Raw genomic sequence first — 11,737 nt, 5'->3', positions numbered from 1 at the left:
GGTGATTTCGTTTCTTTGTGAGTTTTTTCGGGTACTGAAGGAAACAAGGGATTCAAGTGGGAAGCATGCAAGGGACTATACCGTTTACACAGGGGCTCTTGGGACAGCATACTTCTTTCTCCTTTGTAGATTTTTTTTCCTGTTTGGTCTGAAGAAAATGGTGTCATTAAAATCTATGCTGATAAGAATCAAACTAGGATGTCAAGATTTCTTCAATTGAAATATCTCCAAAGCCTGTTGTTATTGGGAGCTCTACTATCTTTAAAAGCGAAGAATTTGAAAAAGGGATGCCCTTTTTTTGTGTTCATTTCTGTGTTAGGTTAAAAACAAAATTATCGAAGGGGAAAAAAGTGATTAGTTGAATTTGAATTAGTGTGGGTTGGTCTCAAATTTATCTTTTTTTTTTGTGTAGTTTTTACTTTGTTTTTCAGCTCTTTTGGAGTTTCAGCTGAGCTCTTCGGCATGATTCATAAAAGTTTCTAGCTTTTATTTTATTTTTATTTGGGTCAATCTAGATCATGTGTTCTATTTAACTACTCATATTGATGGGGAACAGTATAATTATATAGTCAAAGATAGCATGAATCAATAGGTATGGTTTGTTTATAGATAGATAGATACATGTATATAGATTCATAAATAGGTTGATATGACATAGCTATATATAGAGGTATGAGTATATGTAATTTAATTAGGTATGGACACATTAAATGTCATATGTCAATCAATCAATCAATCAATCTATCCAAGGACTTCAAGAGAAACGTATTTTACAAGCTTTGCCTTACAAGCTTGCTCATTTCTCTGCTATAAGTAGTGATGAGGTGATGGAGTATTGTGTTGATCTCTCAAAAGCTATCACTTGTTCCTTATTTGCCTTTCTTGTTTTGCATTCCCTTCCATTGAGATAAGACTCAGATCCAACACAGTTTTCTGTTGCCAAGATTTTTCTTTTTATTTTTTTCATCTACATTCTTTCATCTCTACTATTTATTATAAGATGAGTCTTACTATTGATGCTCTTGGGAAAATCTCTCCATGGAAGGAAGCTTGGAGTATTGAGGCTAAGATCTTGACCATTTGGGAAGATGCTAGGATTGTTAATGAAAATATGCAGAAACTCTTACATATGGTCTTGATGGATAAGCAGATGAATATGTGTGTGTGTGTGTTTGTGTGTGTGTATGTTCTATCAATAACTCACTTTTTAGTTAACTAAATTCTGTTTTTTAAAATTGTGTATGTGATAATTTTTAGCATGTAATATGTCATGGTATAATATTTATAAAGGCTGAGATGATTTTTTTCTTTTTTATTTTTCAGCACCACAAGATCCAAGCAACTGTTAAGGATGATTTGATCACAACTTTTATTCATAAGTTAAAAGAAGGAGATGTATTCATTATTTTCGACTTTAAAGTGATACCTAATGGTGGATTGGTTAGGGTTACAAGACACCGGTTTCGCATCCTTTTCAAGTGTAGTACCTTTGTTGTTGCAGCTTCAAGTACAGTCATACCTAACCCTAGTTTAAGTCTAACTTCTATGGACCAGATTCTTCAAAAGCGCATTGATTATGAGTACTTAATAGGTAAGTTTCACTTTTTCAAATATGAACCATTATAAAGGTGTTTTAAATTGAAATTAATAAGAATTCAAGGAAATGTCTCATGGTATTCTATCTGAGGGTTTAATCTTGTCTTCTATAATTTTACTAAACAGATTTTGTCGGGGTCCTTTGCGGATTGAAAAAGAGAAGGGATGTTGAGTGTAATGGAAATATATTGAAAGTTATGATCCTTGAAGTTTTTGTTGATGGGTATCGATTATCTTTCTATTTCTGATCCTTTTTTTAAATTACCTTATGCCTCTTTTTCTTGTTTTTTTACTGCTATTGAATTATTCTATTGTTGTCCATCCTTTCCTATAATCATTACCCAGAAAGAAAATCTCCTGCAATCTTGTTGGTGATTGTTCTGCTCATATAGACATGAATAGTTTGAAAAGGTATCAGAGACCACCTGCTGTAATTCTGCAATCTTTCAAGATCAAAGTCAATGGAGGTGAAGAGTTGTCCATGTTGGACATGTCTCAGTTTGATTTGTTTAAATATTTTTTTTCGAATGAATAGTTTCTTTATGAATTAATTTCTTCTTATTGTCTTTTGTGATTTGTAGATAAAGTCAGTCTCTAAAATGTGATCAATATTTCTCAGGTTTCCATCAATCCTGATCTCTCTCTCTCTCTCTCTCCCTCTATAACTGTCTTGCTGAAATTCTTTTATCCTAATATTAATTAATTTTTTTACATAGATACGGTATTGCAAGCCACCATTTCAGTAGACTCCGTAGTAATGATGTTGGGGATTTAGTATCTGTAATTGATGATGAATCTTTTGATTAGAAACTAATACGAACTATTGATAATCTTAAGGGAAACAATGAGGTGCGCACTATTAGTTTTTTAACATCTTTTAGTGCTATGTAGGAAATACCCGTGTTAATTGATTTTTGAATATTGTAGATATGCCTTACCTATTCAATTCATTAATTTTTTTTTAATAGGATGGACAATTCTTTGTGGTTGGAAAAATTAAGGAGATTGTTGAAGATCCAGAGTGGTGGGTCTTTTTTTGTGTTTACGGTCATCCTATTGTAGGTGATGATAATGTGTTCCATTGTCAGCTGTGGAGCAGAGAGGTCTAGCATTTTATGATCAGGTAAATCGAGCTTATGAGTTACAAATTTTCTTTCGTGTGTTCTAATTCAATAATATAAGTAGCCTTCATGTATCAGCCTCTTCTTAGACTCACAAATAGGTGAATCTCATATTTACTTTCTTTGTTATAGTTACAAGATTAAGATACTTGTTGAAGACAGGACTTCTTGTGGAATGTTTGTCTTGTTAGACAGTGCAGTCACTAAGCTATTAGGGAGAACCTGTTCTGATGTCTTTTTGTTGTTAGAAGATGAAATGGATGTATGGTTTATCCACTTAAATTTTATTGCTATATACTCTATGAATAACTATTTCTTATACTTCAATTTCGTCCGCTAATTAGTGATCACTTTTCAATATCTATGACAGAGAATTGAGCACCAGTACTATCCACAATTTTTTCATCAACTCATTGGAAAAGAAATTGTTTTCAAAGTTCAAGCAAAGAGGATTAGTACTCAGGGTTATTGCGGTACCTTTAAAGTCATTAATGTCATTAGTGATGCACGTTTTTTCAACAAACTTCACGCTGACCAGTGCATCAAGGTTGGTACTCTTTCTTTATGTTAGATATGAATTGGAGGAATCGTTTTTAGATATAGTTTGTTGATCCCCAGTTTCTAATTCTTTGGCTGTTGTTTTGAATGGTATCCTTTACATGCCAACATGATTTTGCCTCATACTTTAAAAAGTTAGTTGTGTTTTATAATTCATGTTTTCCTTCCAAATTTTAAGGATGTTAGTTCTGATTTGGCCTTTAGCCCAATATTTGAAGACTTCTCTCAGTATGGATAGCTTGGAAGTTATACCAACCAAGTCATCTTTGGTGTTCCAATACAAGTGCATACCATTAAAGAGATGCTTGCTGACATTCTTTGTGCTAAAATATATTCTTCTGCATAAAAAAATGTTAGTATTTATGTTTATGTTTTCAGCCATCTGAACTGTATTTCAACATGTGTAGTATGATAAAACATGTTTCATAATATACGAATTACTGTTTTTCTATAGGATCAGATTTGTTTTTTGATCGGTGAGATTATTGATGTGCTGAAACATCAGAAATGGTGGTACTGCTGCTGTTTGTGTAATGCACCCGTTTGTCATGTTGGGAATGTATTTTATTGTTATCTGTGTAGAGTTGAGTGTGTTGATGCCATACGAAGGTATCTATCTTATCTCTCAGAGTTGTTGGTACCAGTTTTATTTTTCCTTTTATTTCATCTTCTGCACATGTTTCTTAGTGTATATCTTTCTTTTGTTTACATTATGTAGGTATCGCATCAAAATTATTGTTTTCCATTCAAATGGCAGCAATATTTTCATACTTGAGGATGATGAGGTGATACAAATACTCAAAAAGAGTTGTTCAAACTTTTTGATAGACGAAAGAAATTCCTCCTAAGTAATCATTTTGGTTTTAATTTCATTTAATTGTCCTTCTTTTCAGTTTAGTATTTATGGTTCAGGTATGTGAATTTTGCTAATCTACCTTTTCTTTTTTTTTCTTAGTCAACGGATGATTACACTATTCCGAATAGCATGATTTCTCAGTTGATGAACAAGAAAATTGTCTTCATAGTGGATCCTAGACCTGTTGAATATGAATTGAATATATCTATTCACGTTGTTCGTGCAATATGTGATGATATTGATATTGTGAAGTTTTTGGAGGACTCCACCCGTGATAATCAACAACAGGTGATAATATTATTATGTAAATATGATGTTGAGTTAGTCCACTTTGTTTCTGATCGAGTCAACCTGAATTGGCTATATTGTTTTGTGTTTTTCATGTGTCATGTGTTAAGAGTTACTGATGTTATTCCTCTGTTGTTCGATTTAGAAATTTGATCTGGATCCCTTTGTTCCTCATTTTTTTTTCGAATTTAAGAATCCAGTTGAGTTTCATTCCAATGCAAGCATTCAATGTTCATCGAGCTCAAGTCCTCTAGTGGGTCAGGTTTCACCGATTTCTATTCTCAACTGGAATTGTTGGGTATTTCTTGACCTAATGCACTTTGATTCTTTATCTCTTAGTAAACTATGTGAACAGTAATACATATATGCATACATATGTATCATTTAAATTTTTTTCTTTATTTGTTTAATATTTGTTTTATTAGTCTTCAAAGTTTGATCATACCTGATTTTTTTCTCATCTCATTTTTTTTGGCTTCTGTATTCGTTGTTCTTATATGTTGCTGTGTTCTCTATAGACGGTTAACCATGATTTTCATGCAAGAATTTCGTCCTCACAAGGTTCCAATTTATTTGGGAATCATCAGCCTCTCACTATTAGGGAAGAGCTTCGGAGTGCCTTTGGTCAATGTGAAAATACTGTTGAGCCTGTTGAAAGGATGGATAAGTGTAGTGGCTAATCATCAGTTTCATTACAATATATATAGATATCTATAATATAATTCCAAGTCTGTAAAGAATTGTCAGTACTTTGGTTAGTTCTGTTAAGTAGTTGGAAAATTGGTAAAGTATGTTGTGAATAGATCTATTTTGATATGTAATGTGAACTGATTCCCAGAGTTGTGATGTTTATGAAACTTATTGTTCTCTTTCGTATACTTAAATTTCTCTGTGTGAGTATGTTTCTCTGTGTTTTTGAATAAAGCATGATTATTATATATAGACATGCCCCAAACAGAAACAGAGAAACAGAAACTCAAGTAACAAATTAACAAATTCAAAACAGAGAAACACAAAGCCAAATCAGAAATTCAAAGCACAAAGAAGAGATCTGGACAGAAGAGAGGCAGCGGCGGGACGGCGAGACTGCGGCGGCGGGACGGCGGCTTACCTTCCCCCTTCATCGTCATCATCATCCCCCAACGCGTTTTTACGCGTTTTTTTTTTTATTTTATTTTATAATTTTTATTATTAAAATAGGAATAGGGGTAGTTTAGGAATAAAACAAAAAAATTTATTAAAAAGTACGATTTTAATACGAAAAAAAATTTTAATGACGATTTTAATTCGAAAATTACAAGAGGGACGATTTCGATTCTGGCCCTCAACGTTAGGGACCAAAATCGTACTTATCCTTTATTTTTTCTTCCCTTTTTTATATAAAGAAAGTTATTTTTCACTGTTAATAGGATATAAATTCAAACATTTTAAATAATTATCACTCTTACATACATTATTTGAATGAGTTTTAAAAAAGAAATTTTTTTTTGAAAACAAGGTATATAGGTTCAGCCCAGATATTTTGATAACAAACAAAATTTTCTAAAAATAGTAAAAAATAAATTTATTTGAATCAATATTAAATAAAATAAGTTTCAATTTTTTTTTCTTGCTAATATTATAGTAGATTTAGAATTATAGTTTGTTTTGGGCAATCTTTCAGATCTTTGAATTTCAATTTTAATACTTTATATGAAACTAGCTGTGCCTTCTTTTTAATTCTGAATACTTTTTTGTTTGTCTTTTCTAGTGCTACATTTTGGTCTTGATCCCTTGAATTTTCACTATAGTACTTAAGGAAATTAGAAACTGCTTTGACAATAAATTCTGGACATATTTGCTTTGAAATATAGTATTTTTCTTTCGATTGTCTGCAAAAGTATTCATTGGTCTCACTTTGGACTTATGTCAATCATAGGCTCATATGGATCTATTCTGCGGTACAAGAGCATTGAACGTTTGAAGCCTATTGAAAAACATTCACTTCTCGGTGCCAGTGGGGAAATAAGTGATTTTCGGGAGATTCTACGCTAACTTGATGAACTTATGTGAGCATTTTTCCCCCAAAGCAAAAATTGTTACGGAGTATGCACTGGAATTTCAAATTAGGGAAAAATAGAAGGTCTTCTTGATTAAATGATTTAGGTCTCTCTTCGCCACTTTCAAACCCTAACGCTTTGGCTCATCCACACTCTTGCGGGGATCACTCTCGAGCTTCAATAGAGCCACCTCAATGTCACTGTAAGTTCACGCGCTTTCTCTCTCTGCCTCAAAACCCTAGCCTTTCTCTCTCTCTAGGAACCTTTTATTATCCCCCTTATTTTATGGCTCAATTTTTTTTTTTGCAAATCTATGGTTGATTCTGTCGCATTCTGCGTTGGGCGTGATTTTGGCAGCTCGTGCAGTCGTTTTTGTGTGTGGTGTGGTGAATTTGAATGCTGATTTTGGCAGCTCGTGCAGTCGTTTTGGGGTAAATTTGAGATTTTGGAGTGATTTTTGGTTTCGGGATGAGATTAGTTGAGGGGTAAGTTGGGGAAAGGGGGTAGTAATTGAGAGATTTTTGTCTGTTCTGCTTCCTCTCATTTTGGTTAGAAGTGGGATATTTTTTAAGAGTTAAGTGAAATTGTGCATAAGATTACATTCTTGGGTTTGGTTGTGGTTTCCTTTTCTCTGTCTCTTAGTTTTTGATTAGGTGTCTCTTAGGTATAATTGTATGCTTCTTGGGTTTCTGATGTACATGGAGGAGAGTTTGAATTATTGGCATCCCGATTGAAGTTAAGCTTCAGCACTTTCATATAGCTATAACTTCGATATGTACTGTAAAGAAAATGAAGGAGAAAGCTTTTTTAATGCAGATATTTTAAAGTAAGTAGATTATAAGGTTATGTGTAATGAGTGGGTTTTTTCTTCCCTTTAAATTTGATTTCCCGTGGATATGGATTCCTTGTGAGTTATTAATCTAGAAGAAATGAATCCGAGTGATGGATTTTAGTGCAGAACCTCAAAATGAAGTGTATGGATATCTCTAGAACTTATTGGGACAATTTTGAGACACTGAATGCTTAGAAGTTCGTGGATGAATGCAATCTTTGGGGTGGTTACTGGTTATGTATTTGCAACAAATGGTGGGTTTTGATTATTATGTATTTACAATCTTTGATTTTTTTGGTTCTGATTGTTAGTTAATTATGTGTTTTGAGAATCAATTTTATGCTTATTAGTTTATAGGAATTCATCATTAACATTAATTAAAACTATGTTAGTATATTTTCTAAGTTCTTCTTCTGATTTGATACATGATAAATAGATCACTCCCAATTTGGATTGCAGAATAGTTCAAGTACTGCTACAGGATGGGAACGAACGAATGGCACATCGAAAGAAGATCTAGCTTTGAAACTAAGTCGACTTCCATCGACGTTTTCTGTCCCAAACGACCTCTCAGAACAATATTGGTATCATCATTGTGTTTTCTATGATTTGTTTTATTTTGTTTCAAATAAATGCTAATTTACTAATTTTTATACTGTAATCTCTTGGTAGATGAAGATGTATAAGAGACCAATTGAGAATGTTGCTGGTTTTGGATCTGAAAAAGCATGTAGGAAGGTGTTTGGCCTCTGTGATATTAAACATCATAGGTCAACTGGTTTACTCATGCACCAAGAATCATAAGGCTGAATGGCGATGCATGCCTATAGAGAAGATCCAAACAGGTATACTGCTGAGCATTAGAGAAGATCTTTTCTTTGCTGCTTTTTCAATTTCATTGAAGTTTGATCTACTTTTCTATTCAATATATTTCACATTAACTTGTGAAAATTTTAATGTCAATTAAATATCGATGTTATGCCATCTATAATTTTTTTTTTTTAATTCTTTCTTAGATATTTTTCATGTTGTAATTTAATTTTATTGGCTTTTCATTTATATGTAGGCCACATTTCATAATTTTTCGTAATCTCTAAAATATGTTGTATAGTAGTTTTCTAAAGTGGTTTCTTGAGTATTTTTCATAAATATACTTTTAATTTGTTGCCTTTTATTTTTTTTTTTGGTATACTTAGTTAGTTGGTTTCTTGGTTAAAAGTCTCAATCTTAACCTCTAATGATATCATTATGTGCTAATAAGAGGTTTTTAGCAACCCAAGAATATTGGCCCAATGCAAAAGAACGGATTTTCAGATTTCTCCTTTTCAATAACCAGGTAACCAAATATATTCTGGAATATTATATCATGCATGTTAACCGATTAAAGAGGTGGGTTAAATCTTTAACTTCGAATGCTTTGTTTTTAATTTATATTCAGTTAGTGGTCTTTTCTACTTTCCTCCTTTTGATAGTTTCTTTTGCCTGTTAGTTAACTTTGATTAGCTAACTCTGACTTCTTGATCTTTCTAATCTGAAATGAGTCTAGACTACAACAACTCTAAAAATATTAATTTTGATAAATTATCAATGTACATTCAAAATAAATAAAGATAATATTTACTAATCATACATATAATGATAGTGAATTTGAAAATCCAACATTTATTAATACGTGAAAACATGATTGGATGTTTATGTAGGTGTTTTGGTTTCAGAATCCATCAAGATAACAGCAATTTCTTTTTCATTATTTCTTTCAAAACTTCAGTATTTTTTCCTCGACATTCAAAAAGACCTGATATGTGTTTCTTACTTAGTTACCTATTTTTGTGATGCTCATTATAATGTCAGTTCATTTAGGTGATTATTGTTCTCTTTTGTTGCTCAGTTGGTAATAATGGTAGATTTAAATGTATATATACCTCTCTTTGCTAAATGATTATGTAATATTATGTGATCCATTTTTAGCATGCTTTGTTAGACATGAATTAACTTTAGGGAAAAAATTGAATATAGGGTGAGAGAGCTCTTCCCCCAACTTTTGTTTCAACTCATGGCGAAGAATTAGGGACAATGTTCTATGTCATTGATGAGCTAGATAATTGTTTAGTGCTGGAAGTGAGAAGAAACAATGGTCAGTTGCTTATAACTGACACCTCATTTGAACAGATTAGATCTTTCTATTTTATCAATAGAGGGGCATCTGTTCAATTTAGATATGTTGGTTTCGGAATTTTTTTTATTTCATCGTGGAATCACAAGAACCAGCCCATCCAAATTCGCCTTGATCCTGACTCATATGTGCCTGAGCTAATGGACCCAGAGACACTTGATAACGTATCAAGAGTGTTCCACATAAAGTATACTAGGATTGATGAGGGCCCATCACCTGATGTGATGGTTCTATCTGGGTCTGAACCATCTGATGATGAGTTTTCATCATATGGTGATGAAAACAATGCTGAAGATGGGACATTGGAAGGGGATAATCCGCATAATCCCATAGATTTGTGTGGTGCAAGCACTTTATCAATGGAGGTCAACGAACAAAGTAATGAGACAAACGAATTTATCTGACCATGGGTAATGCTAAATGTAATTTTTTTTGCTTGTGTTTTCGATTTTAATATCATGTTATAGATCGGTATTTTTTAATGTGGTGACTAACATGTGTAAAATATCCTGAATCAGATACACTCCAGATGTTTATTATCAAAAGACCATCACAAATTCGGATCTGGGTCAATCTAGACTGGTAAGTTGATCTTAAAAGAGTGATTTCTTTATTTTTTTTCTTCCAAACTTATTAAATATTCTTCCTAAATCTGTTATTCATTGGGTATGAAAATACTATGTTTATCTTAACTATGAATTATTCATTGCAGTATCTGTCTTCGAAATTTCTTCATATCTCAAACTATCAAGAGATGGTTCGATTTGGATGATCACTGGTCCACATTCCAATGTAGAGAAGAATGTGTTCTTTTTCCACTTACTCAAGAGTAGAGGAAGAGATGGAGAATGGAAGTTTAGGGTCGGGTGGAATGAATGTTGTAGAGTATACAATTTAAAGGATGGGGACAACATTACCTTGAAACTCGACTCGCTACCTAACCGCCAGATAGAGTTGTCGATTCAACGATGTTAGGCCTCCTATGTATAACTCTGTTTGATAGATATTTTGAAGTATATGTTAAACTGTTTTCGACATATTTTGTTTTTTGATTAATGAACAAATTTATATATGTTATAAATATTTTCTTTTGCTGTCAATAGATATCTTGACAATCTATGTTTTTAAGATTATCCATAAACTACATCTCTCTTGGACTCTTTTTATCTTTTTTTTAGTGTCTAATAATTTTTAATATATTTTATTATCTTAGAAAACATGTTATACTATTTATTGACATATTGAATAATTGTTGTATTCTATTGTGATATTTTAATGTAGTGATAATTTTATTATTATCCAAATTTAATACAACATATGTGTCTTTATAGAATATATTTTAGTTATATTCTTAGTATTTTCCTTTTAAAAACCTTTAAATTACATGAACTTCGTGCAATGCACGGGTTATCACGCTAGTGTAACAAGAATATATGTAATATATATAGTTTAATCTTCATAGTTAACCCCAATTGAAATTATGACAAATTTATAAATTAATATTTTAGCCAAAATTTAACGGTAGTCAATGAATTCTTTTTTTTTAATTTCATTTGCAAATTTTAGCCATAATTTTAACTGTGCTAATTACTATTATATTGTGTCTAGCTAAAAGCCTCCACAATTTTAAAAATCGTTGCTAAAAAAATAACCGTCACAAACTATAAAACTAACGATCCGATTAATCGTAGTCCTATATTAGTGGCTAATTTATGTTAGTCACGATTTTATAAAATTTTAACAATATATAACTAAATGCCAATTTTACTGGCTTTGTAGAATACATTATGAAATTTGCTTGTCTATCTACAGATGAATGTATGATCAATTCTTTGATTTTTGTTCATGGATAATGCGTGAAAATAAACGAAGTCTTGAAAAGCCCGAATGTATACCAAAATGTTGCGTCCTATTTACATGAAAGAACGCAGTCACACATCTATGGAGCATGCAGGAATTATGTCTCGTAAAAAGGTATTTAATAAAAAGAATGGAATAAAAACGTGACTTCTAGTTCTATGTAATATTGTAATTTTCGAAGCTACTTTTCTTTTGCACAGTCATCCCCTATGTCCCTAACTACCTGTCGTGTTCCGTGGAATAATTCCCATTGCCTGAAAATAATCTCTCTCTGCATTAGCCATACGATCTTGAAACAATGTCCATTCTTTATGACACCTTTCTCTCACCTGATGCAAAATAATAATAATAATAATAAAGATTTAATTAGTGACACGAGTTAACTTTATTAATACGTTTATTATGAATTTTGCT

At 32.0% G+C, this 11,737-nt stretch overlaps 2 protein-coding genes across 2 annotated transcripts in view; one reads left to right on the top strand and one right to left on the bottom strand.

The window, feature by feature from the left end:
* Positions 1,001 to 5,099, top strand: LOC107647476. The gene is made up of 11 exons (XM_016351547.1): positions 1,001 to 1,160; positions 1,502 to 1,591; positions 1,989 to 2,094; positions 2,313 to 2,376; positions 2,565 to 2,620; positions 2,850 to 2,979; positions 3,088 to 3,264; positions 3,730 to 3,884; positions 3,994 to 4,060; positions 4,231 to 4,419; positions 4,938 to 5,099. Exons 1-11 carry the CDS (start codon positions 1,001 to 1,003, stop codon positions 5,097 to 5,099), a joined length of 1,356 nt encoding a protein of 451 aa, XP_016207033.1.
* Positions 11,327 to 11,737, bottom strand: part of LOC107647475 — a 4,218-nt gene continuing 3,807 nt past the window's right edge. The window contains exon 12 of the mRNA XM_021105665.1: positions 11,327 to 11,652. Within this exon, the coding sequence (XP_020961324.1) occupies positions 11,539 to 11,652 (114 nt within the window). The 3' untranslated portion in view covers positions 11,327 to 11,538. The remainder of the gene's footprint in view (positions 11,653 to 11,737) is intronic.

The sequence above is a fragment of the Arachis ipaensis genome, chromosome B06 (genome assembly GCF_000816755.2).
Source record: "Arachis ipaensis cultivar K30076 chromosome B06, Araip1.1, whole genome shotgun sequence".
In the NCBI taxonomy this organism is placed as follows: Eukaryota; Viridiplantae; Streptophyta; class Magnoliopsida; order Fabales; family Fabaceae; genus Arachis; species Arachis ipaensis.
Note: the sequence above shows the minus strand (reverse complement) of the source record. Positions and strands in the feature narration are given on the sequence as shown.